The 18,638-nt window shown below is 40.1% G+C and overlaps 1 protein-coding gene across 2 annotated transcripts in view; it reads left to right on the top strand.

Annotated features, from left to right (window-relative positions):
* KLHL14 (kelch like family member 14) overlaps nucleotides 1-18,638 on the top strand; it is a 60,705-nt gene that overhangs the window by 12,485 nt on the left and 29,582 nt on the right. For both annotated transcript variants that reach the window (XM_054647196.2, XM_077185197.1), the window contains exon 3: nucleotides 3,810-3,931. In XM_054647196.2, coding sequence (XP_054503171.1) covers nucleotides 3,810-3,931 — 122 coding nt within the window. The remainder of the gene's footprint in view (nucleotides 1-3,809; nucleotides 3,932-18,638) is intronic.

Genomic DNA, 18,638 nt, shown 5'->3' with positions numbered 1-18,638 from the left:
GATCTGAGTTTTAGAGCTGACGGGCATCTGCTGCTACCTTTGAAGTGAGGAGGATTTACTTATGTTGATGGGTATCTCTGTAAATTAAGCCACTTCTGTGAGTACTCAAATTCCTGGGTTTGTGTGCCCGAGGGAAACTACACAAGTTTGAAAATGTTGACTTTGAAATATACTTTGGTTTCCAGTCTTGTAAGTAGACAAAATAAATTTCACACCACATGAGGTACCCAGGAACTTAATTAAGGTGAATTAAGTGTTTTAAAATCTTAGCCGAACAGAAACTGCAAAGTGTGTGCAGAATAATAACAACACATGCATGTTCATCAGTGAGAACTAGAGTGTTGGAGTCTAAATCTAAGTAATGCTTTCAAGATAACATGTGGATAAATTTATCTCAACTTTTTTGCCATGGCATCAGCCTGCCTGTCCACGGTTTAGCCTTCCCTGACCAAGACCCATTACTGTTAATGGAATACAAGGTGATCATAAAATCCTTGCTGGGGACACTGTGAACCATAGCATTAACTGAATAGAATATTAGACTGTAAAATAAGGACTGTGAAAAAAAGAAAAAAGAGTGTGTCATATATAATGAAGAACCTTTCACATTGTAATCTTGAGTTATCCAAATAGCAAACATGTAATAACACATGAGAGGGGGAAGCTTTATCTTGCTCAATGTATTACACATATTTTTGAATCCTGTCTTCATCACAGTGTTTCACTGAATAACATTTTTATTAATATTTGGAAAAGTCTTCTGCATATAAGCAGTGGCCATTTACATGTGCTTCATATTTCAGAATGCATTGTAAGATTCTAACAGTACTGCTTAGTGCGATATGAAGCATAAATATTATATAATAAAGAAAATCTTTTTCAAAACCTAAATTGCAGCATTTCACATTAAAACTTAAATCTGGATTTGGCTCCAAGGAGACATATCAGTTTAAAACCTGCATGTCTTTAGCCACTGTATTATCTTTACTTGGTTCATTGGAAGAGCTCTCAATGCAGATGAATTAGATATTTTGAGTATAAGTACCCATCTCTTCTTTGCCACGTGAAATTTCTCTGTGCTTTTGGTAGAGACTTTGCTGACTATTAACTTCTTACTAAACTTTTACTTAAAGTCTCTGTTTTTGCTACTTCCTATTTTAAACATATTTTAAAAATTAGTATTTTTAAGCATACCAATATAGCAGCACTGCTCCTTCTCAGGAAACAGTAGCTTCTCAGGCTGTTTGGCTGAAAAAGTAATGTTAAGGATAGTTGCAACTGCCAAAGTCTGGAAACTCAGAGTTATATCTGACATTTCATTCTTCACCTTAACTATTGAGCCTTGGCCATTCATTGGATTTTCACAGTGCTTTGGAGTTAGAAGGGAGTTTTACAGATGAAAGATGAAAATCAAAATAAACTCCTTTATCAAGTAAACCTTGCAAGGGCATTCTGAATTTTACAATGCACAGGGAGTTGATTGTGATATAACATACAACACAGGAGGGTTGGAATAAACAATTTATTCTCTATTGTTAGGGATGGTCATGCATAACTGACTTATGGCTCTGGTTTGCTCTGCCACTTGTTACGTGTGCAGTCATCCCTAACTCATACCAAAAACAGTTTATCATACTCCCATGTTGCATAGAACATATCAAATGTTCTCTCATTAAAAACTTTGCTGGGGAGACTGAGTGTTATAAGATGCTGGCAGTGCTTTAGTAAGCTTTCCCTGGAGCTTGCTCTCACTATGGAATCTGTGCTGACAGTGATCATGGGATGGTTCCTGATATCCTACAGAGCCACAGTCGGCTGGGCAGGTAACAGTGCTCATTGACAGCACATAGCAGGTGCGGTGCAGGCATCAAAGGCTGTCTTGTCAGAATGACTGAGGGACTGCAGGGGCTCTCCCCAAGCTGGGAGAGAATCAAGGGGTAGGACAGTGTGGGACAGTGCCACTGTCCCCATGGTTTAACCCTCCTGCTCCTGCATTGAGGGTTTTATTTCATCCACTGTCAATTCATGACCTTCTCTGAGCCCTAAATTTGTTTAAAAACAGATAAGGCCATATGCTAGATAGTTCCCTGGCCATCCTTGTCATAGATGTATCTGTAGTCTATAGTTGTCTTTGGGACAGCCATTTGACAGATTTTATTCTGGAGCATTGTGTGGATCAAGCCCTGAGCTGTGTGTTCCCTTCCTGAAGGATGTTCCTTGTGGTTGGTGCATGTCTACAGCACAATCTAGTTTGGTTTTACCCATTCTTCTCAAAAGAAGATGCAGTTCTGCTACAAATGTGAATCATTGGGTTCATCACCAGCACACATTCTAGGCAGCAGCTGGAGTGAAGCCATGAGTGTGCCTCAGTTGTAAAGCTCCCACTGCTGGAGTGCACTACTGAGCTTGGAGCTCCTGGGTGGTGCTTTGACCCCACCATGAGCATCTCTGATGGTAGGCTTTGGTTCCTGGTGTTCTGTGCCTTTATTGGCCGGGGTGTTTGCTGCAGGCTGACACACGGAGTGCTACACAGGTGTTGTCATGCCTGGAAAAATGGTGTTTGACAAGGGTGCTTTCCATCAAATGCATGGTCCCACTGCACAGTCATTCACATGGATGGCTGTTTTCCAGGCTACATCACCTTCCTACCTTACAGGAACACTTTGAGCCTAGACCTTTATTTCAGTGTTATCTCACCCAAGCTGAGTATAACCGGTGAAAGTTCAATTATATGCAAAGTGACTATTAAAGCATCAGGGCTCATCTGGGGGTCTGTGCCTCCCCTCCAGTTTTCACTTACAATTGTGCTAAATCCCTCCATGCTGCAGAGAAATCGTACGTTCATCAGGTGGGGCATTGGAGGCCAGGGTGCAGATAACCACTTTTACTGCAGATGAGACATTGCAGTCCTGTTCTTAAGAACTGCCAGGCAGATTGGGAATCACGGTCACGGTTAATAGCAGCGAATTGCCAGCTCTTGATGGGTGGGTAGTCACTCCTTTCAGTGGTTGCCCCCTGGGGGAGAAGGTAGAAAAACAGAGGGAGGGAATTAGAGTGACTTTGCACAGTTGAGCAGGTTCATGCCGCTGGATCAGTGGCAAGCATTGGCAGGGCTCCACTCTGGGGAGGCTCACAACAACATCACAGTCTCATTTTTACCAATTGGTGTTGCTATAGCCAGTGGTGCACAGGGGGAGAGCAAAGACGAGGGGGGGAGCCGGGGGGGAGAATGAAAGCAAGAGTCTGGACTAAATTAAACAAACAAAAGTGCTTGTAAGTAGCATTTAACCCATAACCATTAGCCCAGTGCTGCTAATTGTACTAAACTATATATCTGAAGTTCAGTGTGTGATTAAAGAGTTGGCTCACAAACTCTCTGCATAACCTTAATTTTTTCAAGGTTCTTTGAGTGTAGAATGGCTTATAATAATGATTTTGACTAATACAATTTTTGACATGCAACTTTAATGCTTAACCTTAGTACAACTCCAGAGCATTTCATGTGTATTCAGCTGTAAAGAGTGATGATTTAAAGGGATAATATAAGAAAAAGGTCGTTCTAGAATGAACCTCTAACAAATTGCATAAAGGAAGCTTATTATTCCATGAGTAGAGAGATACGCAGCTTTTCTGATCATTTTTCTGCTTGGTTCAAGAAATTGTTGAGACATGATTGGGAAAAGAAACACAAAAAAATGAAATAGAAAACTGCAAGCAGTGAATATTCTTTTGATGGTTATGATTTTGTTTCCACTAAAAATACTCCTCAGTAATGTGGTTGTTCATCTTTCCTCTTGTTTTGGGTGAAGAATTCGTTCCAATAAGAAAATGCTGTTATTGGTTGGAGGATTGCCTCCCGGACCTGACCGGCTACCCAGCAATTTGGTTCAGTATTATGATGATGAAAAGAAGACGTGGAAAATACTGACAAGTAAGTGGTTTATTTTTGTACAGTTGTCTTGATGAATTTAAAAACATGGTTAATCAAATTAGACACTTTATTGATTTGTTTCTCTTCAGAGATTTGTTTATGTATCACAAGGGGCTTCACAATGGAGCAATAAATTGAGATTGCAGAAGATGCTAATTCTATAATAGGATAGGCCTAAATTAACATTGGCTTAAAATCATTCCAGTAAGTTTTTTTTTAAGTAAACTTGTAAGTCTTTCAAGCTGCAACATGAACCCATGCATATTTATGTATATATGAATAAAATCTGGTTTAGGAAAAAAAAAAAAGGCATTTTTTTCAAGACATTTTTCTCAAGAGTCAGATCCCTGGTAAGCCGTAGTACTAGAGCACACCTTTGATTCTGTTTTGCATTTTCATTTCCTTCTTCCAGCTTTATCTGTTGTCCACAATCATTAAAGAAAGGTTTCCTCTGTACTACCCTGCGTCCATTGCTGACAGAAGCATTGGTGGAATATATCAGCTACAAAAAACAGTGCATGGAGGCTGCTATCACAAAATTCTTTCCCACCTTCTTTTAATAGTGGATTGGTTTTAGAGTAAGTATTTTGCCTCGAGCATCGAGATTTGGAACTTATTGTTATGTTGGTTGTGATTCCCAGTCTGACTTGGTCATGGAATCAAATCATAGCTTCTTGAGTGCAGCAGGCTGTGTGTGCATTAGTCCCCTTGTGGCTAAACTGGCTGCATTGGTCAATAAAACTAAATTTTAACTGTCAAAATTGCCCAAAGCAGTATAGATAAAATAATAAATGAGCAATTTTGATCCATAAATCAAAACCATACTTCTAAAACTGGACAACTGGTAAAACCTGGATTTCCTATTAGACCTGCTTTTTTTTTTTTCTCCCAGTAAAATACATTTTACAGAATTTTTTTCTTCTCCCTTATCCAAAGCCATATAATGGCATACATCCACATTAATATTACATGCACAGATTAGGATGATTTTTTTTTTTTAATTGCTATGATGCAGGACTTGAAATAATGCCCTTGTAGACTGATTTTCTCCCATGGTATATTTAGGAGCCTTTTACAAAGTGGTGCCACATAAAGACTGTTTACATATAGACGACCTGGACTAATAGTTGAGGGTGTTGTAAAAGAATGACAATTAAAAAAGGTTATATGAAGTGTACATTATAAAAGTTTATCGCATCTGTGCTAGGGAATATATTATGCTTCACATTTTTCAGAATAATGAGTTACAATACCCACCTCTGTAAACTACTTCTAAGAAAATCCTGAAGATGGTAAGTCAGTGAAAAATCAATGATACTGCCTAAGGCAGGTGTTTTTTTCATTTGCTGTGTCTAATCCAGTGGCTCAACAGGAGAGGCAGAAGGAATGGATCTCTTGCTTCAAGATCTAAACTCTCTACTGAATTAAAGTAGGAAGCTTTTTTCCTGAGTCTTAACTAGCTGTAGATTGTCAGATTTTGTAAGAATGGAATTTATTCAGCTCTTGGTTATTTACATTGTGTTGCAGTTTCCAAGAATGTGGGAAACTACCAAGAGGCGGGATACCTTAATGCACTGGTTAAATGTCCAGCATCTCTAGTGTTGGACCAACTGTCTGTGGGGGTGTTGAGAGATGTTTCAGGATAATTTTATGTAGAGAATTTAGTCTTTTCTGTGCTACCTTTAGAAATAGGGAAGAAAAGTTCTCTTTCCACTATGGAAGTGCACATAACATTCTGCGCTGTGGTTAAAACCACGGCATTTGTTACAGTCCTGGCCAGCTTGGGCTCAAGCATTTGCTGACCAGCACTGGAAGCCCTGGAGGTCCCAGGATCTGTCCCAGTGCTGGCTGAGGCAACAGCTGCCAAATACAGAGCCATCTCTTGACATGAGTAACTCTGTTCTTACAAATCCTGCCAGAAAAGGATGCCCTCTTGGCCTGGGCTAAAGTTTGAAGAACACAGAGGAGAATGCCTGTCTTTTCACACTGAAAGACAAAATGTTAACAAGCATAATTTCTTAGAAAATATTTTACTACTTACAAAATGGCAACAATAGCTATTTTTTAAAATAGCTGGTTGAAATAAGAGTTTCAAGTATCCCTTTTTTTTTCTGACTTATGAGAGAATGGGAGATAAGTCCAAGCAGATCTTCTGTCCTTTCTGTGAAATATTGAAGAACTACAGCATAGGAGTGTAGGGACTTGAAGAAGTGTGACTGAAAAGTCTTAGGGAACACAACAAACTGTACAAGCTGAAAACAATAGTGGTAGTTCAGTGCAGCCGTGGTGTGCTGTCAACATACTGTGACATTTATTGGGGGTGTAAATTTAAGGACATAGTTCTGTCTTTATTTATCATGTATTTTCTTTTTTGCAATTTAGCAAAGAGTTTTCTTTCTTTACCTTTTTACCTCTCTCTCAATCTACTGTTGTCTTATCAGAGATATACAATCAGCAGCAAAGGCAGAAGATTTTTTTCTGTTTGGTTTTTTTTTTCTTATTTAGATAATACTTTCAGTCCCAATGTTGCAGTTCATTCTCAACTTGTCAGTGCAAATGATGGGTTTGCTCCTTAGTGAATAGGGAGAGAGCAAAAGCTATGTCCTGCTCATGAGGCTCTGTGATGGGAAGAATTTCAGTTCCTGTACTCTGGTATTTCAACATGTTCTATTTTATTATCACCTTAGGTGTATTTGATTTTCTCCTGTTACAAAGTTTTTTCTTTAACCTTCTGGCTGCCAATAGGCTCCCCCACACACCAACAAAATGCCACATTTTGCACTTAGAGGCTTACTGATCCAAAGTAAGTGTGCACAGAAAGTCCCTCTCCCTTCCTCCAAACCCATTTGCATTCCTCATTTTCTGCTCTCTGTGCCAGTGGCATCTGGGGGTAGGGATGGTGGGAAAGGAGCAAACTCTCAGTCCTGGGTGCAGTGGCAGGGCCATTAAGGAGGAGGTGGATGTGAGGAGCCTGAATCTCCTCTTGTCACTGTCCGCTGAGAGGAGCCCCAGCAGTTACTCTCAGGGCTTGCAGACCCATTTGAGAGGGAGCTGCTTGCCTGTTTCCTTTTGCCTTCTCAGCAGGGAGAGTGGCTCACTCTCAGCACTCAGTTGCTTAGGGCTCTGTGTCCTGCCTTGTGTGATGCATAAGGAGCAGGAGCAGATCAGCCATCAGGAACTACTGGCTCCATGGCACTGCAGCTGGAGCTGCGGGGACGGGTGCGGGTGGAACAGCACGAGCTATCGAGTATGACAGCTCAGCACAGGAGCAATCTCATTTTGTTCCCTAGACAAGACTAGATCTATTGGCAGGGGATCCTGCCCACCTCTCTCTGCCTGGGTAGCCAAAGCACCAAATGCATCAGTACTAATGGGAGTAATTCGAAAGGTATCAGGAAAACAACTTGCCTTGTTCATAGACCCAGGAGAGGAGGGGAAGCATGCACCCATTTCCAATTTTTTAATGTCATCATCTATAGGCAAGAATGCTATGGCTCAGGGGATCGGTAGATTTTTCACAGTCTAGTATTACTGTGTATTTTTCCTATCTGGTATTTCTCAGAGAGTTATTGTTTATATGTTGACAACATAGAGGCAGAATAAAGAGTAAAAGAAAGGAGTAAGTTAGTGGCATTCTACAAACATTTTTTGCCACCTAATTTTGCTTGATATGGGCACAATCCTAATCTGAGATTATAAATAATATTATGCACATCATAATGTGTACATTGGTGTTTAATTTGAAACACTTATTGCACAGTTGTGCCTGAGCAAAGTTGAGGCTTTTATAGACTTTATCATAAAGTACAGCAAATATCTTCACTGAATGGTTTCTTTTCAGGCTTGCCTACATGTGCACAAACACTGTTCACTTTTTAGCTGGGTACTGCATAGGTCACGTAGCAGCAACAGGCTACCATTGCCCGGTGACACAAATGGAACAGCTGAAGGGGGTGTGACAGACCTCAGTAACAGCAAAAGTCGTGCTCTGTTTATGGGTTTTCATTATTTTGTGATATTTTGTAGTCTTCATAACTACTTTCTGGATGTGGGGCTTTGGGGGGGGGTCTCAGTGTCACCACCTCATACCTCACTGCTCAGAACCAGGAACTGCTGCTTGGGTTTTAATTACCAGTTATGGTCCTGCCAGGAGTCTAATTGTGTTTAATTCTAGAACTCCTTTGGTTGTTTGTTTTAACTGAAACGTTTAAGATTAATTAAACTTTAAGGAAGTGAAACAATGTTTTGTTTGTTAGACCTATTCTATAATAATTGCAAAATCCAGAGCCTATAAAGATTTTTTGTGTTCAGAATTGCATAGCTTTCCCAAAAACCCTACTGCTAAGGCAATGATGTATTACTTTCACTTTCATTATATGTTTTTAATCAGAGCGTGACTTCACACTAGACAAAGCGATGCTTTATGCATGGTCTCCCTTGTTTTTTGCTAAAATCTTTTGACATGATTAATTTTACTTTAATGCTTTTGTCTTGTTGTAATGGTAAGGATGATGGGTATAAACCAGGGCAAAAAAATGCATGCTTTTCTGTCATAATGCTTCTAAGCATTTAAAAATATATTAAATGAAAGAAAAAAGTATCACAAGAGAATGATCTAACTGGAATTAAATTCCTTGCTATGTGAACAGAGAATGCAAGAAATAAATAAAAATGATGCAGTCATTGTTTTAGGTGAGGTTCTTTTTTGTTTTTTTCTATAGCAATTTATCCATCTGTCTGATCGGAAGTGATGACTAGAAGAGAAATTGGGTCTTATAGGTTTCTAGATATACAGCAATTCCTTGCTTCAATCTAAAAATTCCTTTTTCTCTGAAGCACAAAAGGTAAAATGTTGGAAGCATTACTGAACTCTTACATGGCATGTTCCATCCATGTGAAGCTGCAGCTGCAGCAGATACTGTTTTCATATCAATACTTTCTTTTTCAATAAGATGTTAATTGTAAAATTGCTTAACTTCCCTAGTTCACCACATCATGTGGGTGAACCACGGAGAGAATTCAGTGAACTTCACAATAATGGCAAATATATGGATGGGCCATAATGCATTTATGCTTAGGGATTGCACTAGGTTTGGATTTTAATCCAGCATAAAGGCCAACATCATTGTCCAATGAGAACTGTCTCATATTTTTTTGGGAAAGACAGGGAAATGTCCAGAAATTTGACAGATTGGAGAATTTAGTCAGGATGATCAGCATCTCTTTTCAGGTTTCTTCTTCTCCTAGTTATCCCTTAGTCTTTTTTTCTGTTTGTCTTGGCCTTCCTGCCCTTTGCTAGGTATGTTTAAGTCAGCTGTGTTTGGTCCATGTGTAAAGACAAACAATGAAGCAGGCACCTTGATTTCCTTCCCAAGCCCTCTCCTTCCTGCCAGCAGCAATCACACAATGTTAAAGAGTTGTCATCTTCATCTGATTCCCTGACCATAATGAGCAGTCAGAAACCTTTCCACCCTTGATGCTCTGATAAAGGCAGTCCATCTTTTCTTTCCTTCCCCAGGCTGGATGTGCTTTCATTTTTACATGAAGCAGGTAGTCTTTTACCCCTGCAGGTAGTCTGCTCTAAATACAACATATGTTATTTCTGTCATTTTGACTTTTTAAATTTGCCTTGAATGTGTTCTGTGACAGTGCAGCAGTCCTCTGTCTTCAGTAACAACATTTTTGCACGTCAGCCAGCATTTAGGCATACTGATGGTTCTCAAAACCCTTTGAACATCATTATTTATGTACTTCATCCAAAGAAGTCAAGTGAAAGGAATTAGAATGGTTTACTTCAAAGTCAGCAATAGAGAACCCAGGTCACTCCAGTCCCCAGCCTGCATTGTTTCTGCTGGAATAGGTCATATTTCTTCCTTCCATGTTTTCTTTGGCAGTTCTGTGGTTCTCAGTTGTATCGGCCTTTCCTATACTGAATGATACTTTGTCTTTCCTGAGGAAATTAATAACAAAACTCATGTTCCTCCTTTTCTGAAGTGTCTTTGCAGTCTCTGAGAACTTCTCAATCCTTCATGTGTTGGAGTGTTTTATCCAGTTTTCTATTTTCCAGGTTGGCTACTTATAAGACAAACAGTATGATTATAGCTCACATCAGAGGTTCTTGGAAGAAATTTTCAAAGGCTTAAGTGTCAGCTTGAGTACTACTAGATGCCTAGCACACACTGTGCCTTTGGAAATGTGATGTCTTTCAAGTAAATACATTCAATCACTGTAAAGCTTTCACTTTTTTGAAGAATGATATTAGAAGTGAAGGTTTTCTCCTTCAGTTTACCCCAAAACAGTTGGTAACTGAATAAAAGAAGTGATGTTTGCAAAAAATGTGTGAAATCATATGGACAGGTTGTCTTGATAAATGCTTGTTCTAATTTCTTTCTTCCCCCTCCTTTTTTTTTTTTTGTAGTTGTGAGAATAGTGCACACTTATGTTAGTCAAAAGATGTGTCTTGATGAGCACTTCTTGGCAGCCCTGATAAATTTCATCTCTCTTACTCCATTTATCCAGCAGTTGGGGATGCTGCAGCTTCTGCTTCAGTGCTGTGTCAAGGATGGTTTCAGCACTGCATTGAAAAGCTTGAGCAAGCATTAGCATATTGCTAAGCCAGAAGTCTTTATATTACCCACTAGACAGGTTTAGTAAATGTGGTAGATGTATGTAGAAGTTGTGCATGTGCACATATGCACATGCTTCTATGTATCTTCCTTATAGAAACACATGGATTGCACTGAAAGCTAATTTTAAAACATAAATTCTATCTATGTTTTTCATACTTAGACCTTTTTAAAAGGTTCAGAAGCAGGAAAATACAGTCACAAAGGAAGGAAGATTCACACACAGAAAACTTGGCTGGTTGGTACGACTATCCAGCTTTAAGCCTGAATTTAGATTAATTCAAGGTGGTCATACACGCTGCCAATAAACCACATGTTTTACACCTACAGGGAAGTAAGAATATAGAAGTGAGGAACAGAAATACAGTGAAGAGTATTTTTCTACATGTGACATAGCAGAGGTTAACCACAGCTCCCGTTCTGAGGATGATGCGTGGGAGTTCAGCTGTGCAAGTGCCATTAATGGCGCACGCCTGCGTGTCTAAGAGCAAGGCAGAAGTCTGAGAATGAGTAAAACCTAGCGGCTGAAAACATAGCAGGTTCTCACAATGATTGCTTTATTGATGTGTTAAATATTATTTTCTTCTGCACTGCCATTTGAGATAACTTCCAAGAAATGTCAGCCCTCTTTCAGCGCGTTTTTGTTTTTGATTACAATGTTGTCAGCTTCTCCATTTACACAAGTGTTACTTGATTGTTTCTTCTATTCCCTGTGCCTTACTTGTAAAAAACGTGGCGTGTTGTAAATTCTGGATAGTGTTCTATTCCTGTGTTCCCAGTGCCTACACATCTTGCTGTGGTGTATCTTTGAAACAACTCTTTTCACTGCATTCAGTCTGTTTGTGCTAAAGCTCTCAACAGCCTTTCAGCTTCTCTTGGCTGCTCTCTGTCTTTTGTTATGAACTTGTGAACACCCACCTGTGTGGAAACCAGGCTGTTCATTTCCTCTTGCATATACAAAGATGCCTGAAGATACCTACTCGTCTTCATCCTCAAAAATGCCATTGGCAAACAGTTACTTCCAGGGAGAGTCCATAAGTGTTACCTGAATGTCCTGTTCCCTGCCTGTGCTCAGCCAGGACCCTTTATGGTTGAAAACCTGAGGGGGATGAGAGAACAGGGCACAACTCGCTTCCAAAACACTGAGGAGTGCCCCTTCCTCAGGCAGGCACTCAGGCAGTGGAGAGCTGAGTGAGAAGGCAGCAGGGGTAAGAGAGGTGAGTTCCCCCATGGTTGGTGCCATTTTCACAGCAGATGCTGATGTCAGGCTGCTGTGGGGACATCTTACAAAGAAAGGTGCTGGCTCCTGGAGATGCCACTCCTTGTTACATCCTTGCAAGGCCATCAGAACCTTTGACTCAAAGCCTTCCTCCTGTATCACAGAGCTTACCTTTTTCCAAGTCATCTTTCAACGTGAGTTACATATCTTTACAGATGGCTTGAGGATGACAGTTCCATTTTGCAGCAACTTCTACTGCTTAGTTCCAAGGCAAAATGAACAAAAATATTTCAGATGTTTTGGCAAAACTATAGTCACATCAGAACATCCCTTCTCTTCTCAACATCTCTTGTGAAAGAGGGTCGCAGGTAGAGCACAGTTTTTTAGCTTGTGAATTCTTCATGTATGTCCCAAGGGGTATTTCACAGCTCCACCAAAGAAAGTTTTGTCAAGCTTTGCAAGGCTAACTGCAAACCAGAAACTGTCTAGCTACAAGTGACAAGTTGCTTTGACTTCACCAGGTGATCTACAGAATGTAGATACGTGGGCTTAGCGCCACCCTAGAGGCTCTGCAACATTTTGAGTCCATCTCAGCCTATGGGCACTGTCTGTCTGCTATGTAGAAACATCAGGTCCAGAAGGAACTGGGAGCTGCCTTGTCATGTCTTGTGTCCAAAGCAAGTGTCCCACCTGGCTAGATACAGATTTCAATAAAGTCACATCATTTCTACCTCGCCACAATGTTCTCAGCAGACCTGTTTGTGTAGGTCCCTCAATAGTATATGGCCACTGTCTCTAAGAAATAAACCATTTGGAATAACTTTAACACAAAATTGTATGCCACTGTGCAAATTCAGTGCTCCTTGCAAACACATTGCTTTCTGGTTTTTAGTTAATTCCAGGTAAAATTTGTGTGTTTATTCTACCTACTTGCTCTGGGATTTAGGTAGCATTAATGGGAGCTAGGCATGTATGGAGATGAAAATGAACTCAGATGTGTTTCTAGATTCTTACTTTGAAAAGCATTCCCTTTTCCAGTGGCTAATGTAGCATTTATGTAAAATGGGTTGAAAACAGGATGGCAGAACTCTTCTAGCTGGGTAAAATGTAACAATAAAAAACTCTCATTGAAATCCTCTGATTTCTTTGAGAGATTGGTACATTTTATGAATTTTCTCCTCTCAAATGTTATTAAAAGGCAGTTTCCTTCTCAGAAGTGTACACAATTATTTGCAATACAGATTTTTGAAGCCTGCCTTAGCTTTCTCCATTTTTCTAAGTGCTTTAGTGGTAAGAAGTGAAAATTTTGCATCCTTGACTTTATTTGCTGTTGTATGTTCTTACGGTGTTGTACAGGCTCATTGTTTATAGGAAGTCATTCTCTTTTCAATTTTCCTCTATTTTCTCACAGCTTAAGTTCCTTTCTCCCTTCCCTTCCCATCATTTTCCCCTTCCCTACTTCCTCCCCCCATTCCCCTACCTTCCCCCTTTTTAAGACAGAAATAAAATTTATTACATACTTGAGAAAGGTTTTCTCTGAGCTTTCTGTCTCATACCAGGTGTTGTATGAGCTACTGCTTTGATTTAACTGAATGCTGGAGTATCTGGAGGAACAGACTAATATGTCTTTACAGGGATGGGTTTTGGTATGTTGTTTTGTCATATTTATATATTGTGATTCTGCTCCCAAATGGGGATTGTGCTACTATACAGGGTATGCAACTGCAGAATGACTGTTCACACCGAGAAAAAAAGTGTTAACAAATTGAATAGTAATGAATTAACCTGCAGAAAAAGCATTTTGCCCTAGTACACAGAAACCCTGCATAACTAGAGCATATAATTTTAAATGAAGCAGGCTCTAGGAATGCCTCAATGGATGTGATGTCGACAGTAGCTCATAATTCATGGATATGAATTATGGCTGAATATCAGGAAAAAACTTCCTGACATTGAGATCTATTAGGTTGTGGAATAATCTCCCATGGGAAATGGTGGAAGTCCCATTGCTTGCAATCAGACTGAACACTGGGAAAGGGACAAATCCTGGCCTGGCCTCAATCTTTTAGGGCAAATTAATTAATTGCTTTAACATATGCCTTCCCATCAGTCTAGACAAGTGGTCTCTTCTGGTATTTGCCAGGCAAGAGCAACAAAGGCAGCCCCACAGCTGTGCTGCCTCTGCTTGTGAATAGATCACCCCAGGCTGATAAAAAGGGGTGCCTTTCAGCCCCTCCAGAGCTGTTCTGGAGAATTGCTCTGATGGCTTCTTGGGGGCTGAGTGTGAAATAAATGGGGCTGTGTTTTTGGCAGGGAATGGTGGCTGGTTTCCTGCTGCAGTGCCCTGGACTAACCTGCATGTAAGGGCTCTGGTGGGTGAGCAACCCAGCAGCCCAGCTGTTTGGCATGAGAGATCCCACCCAGGATCCTTAGGGCCACAAAAGGGAATAGTAATCTTTTCCACAGTGCAAACATCTGTTTTCCATGGAGTGGGTAAGCTACCCGAGCGTTCCCTGGGCTCAGCAAACGCTCAGAGCGGCCAGTGGCTGATGCAAGCCTGCCATTTGCAGCAAGAAATTATCTGTGACTGAATCATCTTAAAAATTCCCATTTTATTACAAGTAGATAATGTATTTAATGCACACTATTTAGCTTTAATTTGGAGGGGGGGGGAAGTCTTCAACTCTTGAGATGGCTGTGGCTCAAACTATTAAATCAAGCTTCTTTCCTTGTGAGCAGAAACTGCAAGTAAATGCAAGTGATGGTTCTGCAGTGATGAAATGAATGTATATCAGTTCTGATTATTTTAAATATATATATACACGTACGTATACATATACGTATATGTATATATATATGTATATGTATATCTATATATTATATACATATATATATATATTTGTTAGTCTATAATCAAGAAAAAAACCAAATCTGGTTCTTTCTTTCTGATCCTGCAGCTCTTTGACATTCCTTTCATGTCAATTCACTTCAATCAGATAAGTATCTTTTACATTTCTTACAAAACACATTCACACACACACACACACACACATATATATATATACGTATGTATATTGAAAATGGATTGAAAAAAAGATTTGACTCCAAAACTTACTAGAAGATGGTAAAAGAGTTTATCTATAGACTCTCTCTCTATATATATATTATATATTTTTCAATCCACATATATATATATATATATATATATATATATATATATATGGATCGAAAAAAAGGTTTGACTCCAGAACTTACTAGAAGATGGTAAATGTTCCTCCTGGGCTAAGCAGCAAAGGAAAAATTGAGAGAGAAATGTGCTTGCACCACTTTGAGGTGGGGAGGCTTGGCAAATTATGTTGTTAGAAATCATTAAAATATATTTAAATAGAATTACCATGATGAGTGATGTATGAGCCATGTTTCTTCTCTTCTCCTCCCTCCCCCCCACCCAGTTTTACATGCAGAATAACAAAGTGTGTGGCTCCAATCTGTACTCAGCAGCAGCTGCTTGCTTGTTGGTCAAGAATTGCAGCTGCTGTATGTGCACGGCCTTAACCAACATACACACCATATGTAAAAGATACTTTTCTGATTGAAGTGACATGAAAGGAATGTCAAAGAGCTTCAGGATCAGAAAGAAAGAACGAGATTTGGTTTTTTTCTTGATTATAGACTAACAAAAAATAAGTCCAATTAAAAAGAAGTCTTCTGCCCTCATGCATATGAAAGGCATTGTGCAGGCATAACTAAGGCAGAATTTGACTCCCAAATTAACTCATTTGCTGGATGCAAAACTGAAAGAAAATCCTTATGTCCAGTTTATAAGTGTATATAATGAAAAACTGCAACAGCAGAAAAATGTATTCATATTATATCTCTAATTCAGCAAAGTATTAATCACGCTGATGTTCAGCAGCCTGTTTAAATACATGCTTAAGTACTTTACTAAGTACTGCCTATAAACAGCTCTATATGATGGTGCATTAACACAGGGCAGAGTTTATCTATAGACTCTCTCCAGAGGACTGCAATTATTTGAAGTACCGTGGCAGCCAGTAGCAGAGAGCTGGATGATCTGTGGTGTCCAAATCCCAGCCTTCTGGCTAGTTCCCCTGCAGCCCTTGTCTGCCAGCTGCATTACCACTGATGTCCACACCAGCTCACTTCAACTTTGTTTTATTCAGCAGAATCACCACTGCTGGAATCAGCTGGGCATTTACTGGCTCCCATCAACTTAAGCTCCAGGAAAGAGAGACATGTTCAGGGCAGAGATGTCCCATGTAAGGGTTTATCCAATGCTCAAGCCTCCAGCTTAAGTCCTGTTAATGTGCAGGATGTTTTAGGGGTTTTCTGCACCAGGACATATTTCACCCAGCAAGATTGGAGCCACTGTCCTGTTTTTTGTCATCTCCCATGCTGTCTCTAGCACTGCTCCAAGAAATGATCACTTCAGCACTCAGAAATTTGATTTTTCTTAACTGCAAAGATTTACAACGTCAATAAAGCCCTGACATAGCATCCGTTTTCCTGAAGCCGTGATTTGGCTTCACTCCATCAGCTTTATTTTAGCAGCCTGGCTTTTCCTCAGAGAGGCAAGGCTGCCATGAACAGGGGTTCTCCCCCAGGTAATGCATTGGTGCCCACCTGAAGTAGTTGCAGTCACTGCAGGGCTTTGATTTGAAACTTTCAGTATTGGAAAATAATTCATTGTCATTTGAGAAAATAATGGAGGGAAAAGCGTTCTGGCTTCACGTGGCACAAAGCAGTGTTGTTCAGTGGGAATGAAGCTACATCTTGACACCATGTTTTTTTACCTCTTCTTCTGAAGTCCCTAATTACCTTTTAGCAGTATGCAAAAATGTTCTTGAGGGCTCTGTGTTTCCCCTGAGGTTCAGAGGTTTTGCAGGGTGCTGCAGGGTTAGGCTTCTGTGGCTGCTGGAGTGGCCCAGGGGTGTAAAGCCAGGGATGGGAATCCTCTTCCTCTTCACAAAAGCAAGGCTGAAAAAGTAGCACCAAAGTGGGGAATGAATGATTACACACCAGTTTTGGGTGTCAGGAGCCCTGCAGAGGGTGCAGCTAGGGTTGAGGAGTGACTGGTTTTGGTTGGTTGGGTTGGACAATGAGGGCAGACACCAGAGCTGGAATCCTTCTTGGGTGGCCTCCAGAGACTGGTGCAAAAATGTCAGGCAAGTGTAGCAGGAAAAAAAAAAAAACCCCACACAGGAAAAGGAGAGTCTGGGCTACTAGAGGTAAGCAAAGAGAATGGTGTGCACCAAATTCATATCACTCTGTGAAAACTATTCGTGAAACGTATTAATAATTTAATGTCTGTTCCACTTGTAAATGATTTGTGGTTATCCAGTAGAGCAACCCACAGACAGATACTAAAAACTGGGAAGAAATATTCAATTTACCCATTTTTGGTAATTTATAGATGCCTTTTTAATGCACTTTTTCCTGTCACTGGTGGATACAGCACCTACTGAACTCAGGCCCTTGACCAACTGGGACCTTTAAAACAAAGGAGAACTCGAGAGCACACCAGTTGGGGCTGGGTCAGTAACATGAAGTTAGTTCAGTTATCACTACACCACACCATAACAATTTTGGTACTCACAGTTCTCCCCTGGGACTGTCCCCTGAGAGCACAACAATAATGCTGCCCTTTGTCATGGGCCCAAATAAAGCGTAACTGAGTACCTAATTCTGATTACTTCAGGGAACTTGCTGCAGAGTTACATTAGCTGTGTTGCCAACAACTTTATCTCTGATCTTGCACATTTAGTATATTAAGACAAAGCTGTGTGATTCAACTGATTGTTTTCAAATGGGAGGTTTTGATCTCATGGTTGAAAATTAAAAGACAATTGAAAGCAAATTGAGGAAAGTAAATTGAAGGGGCATCAAGCATATGTAGTGTCTTGGATATAGTGGTGTGGCTTGTAATTTTTGAAAATGTTTTGGGTTATCAGCACTTGTGCTGTAGAGTAGAGAACAAATAACTAAGCCTTCATGGTAATATGATTTGAAGGCAAAAATTTTGTAAACGTGCTTAGTATTCATTTTTATCAAAACTATGTTTATGCACCCTGGTGCTGCAATAGGAATGAATTTATTTGTGAAGATCCAGTGAAATGGATCTCAGCACGTGTCCCAAACAGGTTTTTGCAGTTGTTCAGATGTTCCACGTATTGCAGAACACCAAAAAGTACTTTATATCAGAAAACAAAATAAATCAGAGGAGTTACCATTTGAAAGCTTACATGCAGCTGATCATGTGGAGCTGTCATCTCAGACTTAATGGCTAAAGTATGACTTTAAGGACTCTACAGAATTTTAACAAAGTTATCTCTGCAATAAATATTCCATGCTGCTTCTTGGGATGGGTACAGTCAGTGCAAAATTTCAGAGTTTTAGTAGTGTATAAATAGGGTACACTGGCACAAAGAGTAGGTTGCTTTCATCATCTCATTCTGCAGGTGGTTGCTGTTCTTATCACCTGTGGAAGTTTATTGAGTCAGGATCTTGTTTAATTCTGTTGTGGCCAAAGGGTTGCAAGAGATCCAGTCGATCTGCTTTTCCCCGAGGTAGCATCCAGTCTCTGAGCCACAATGCCTGCTAGTGCTCTGCTCCTAAGTGGTTACAAATGTAAGGTAAAATGTGCTCATTTAAACAATGTAATCAGTGCTTAAGGTAGTTTAAGCTAGTGGCTTCTTCTAATTGTAAAAGGCTAGGAGCAATTACCACAGCCTAGCTGATAAGTGGTGACTTCCTCAAGCACAGTGCTGCACCAAAGCAATAGTGTTGATCATCTGTTTGTGCTCTGTAGTATGAGCCAAAAGTGTTTGTATCAGTGGTAACC

The sequence above is a fragment of the Agelaius phoeniceus genome, chromosome 1 (assembly GCF_051311805.1).
Source record: "Agelaius phoeniceus isolate bAgePho1 chromosome 1, bAgePho1.hap1, whole genome shotgun sequence".
NCBI classification, from domain to species: Eukaryota; Metazoa; Chordata; class Aves; order Passeriformes; family Icteridae; genus Agelaius; species Agelaius phoeniceus.
This window is presented reverse-complemented; position numbering and strand designations above follow the sequence as displayed.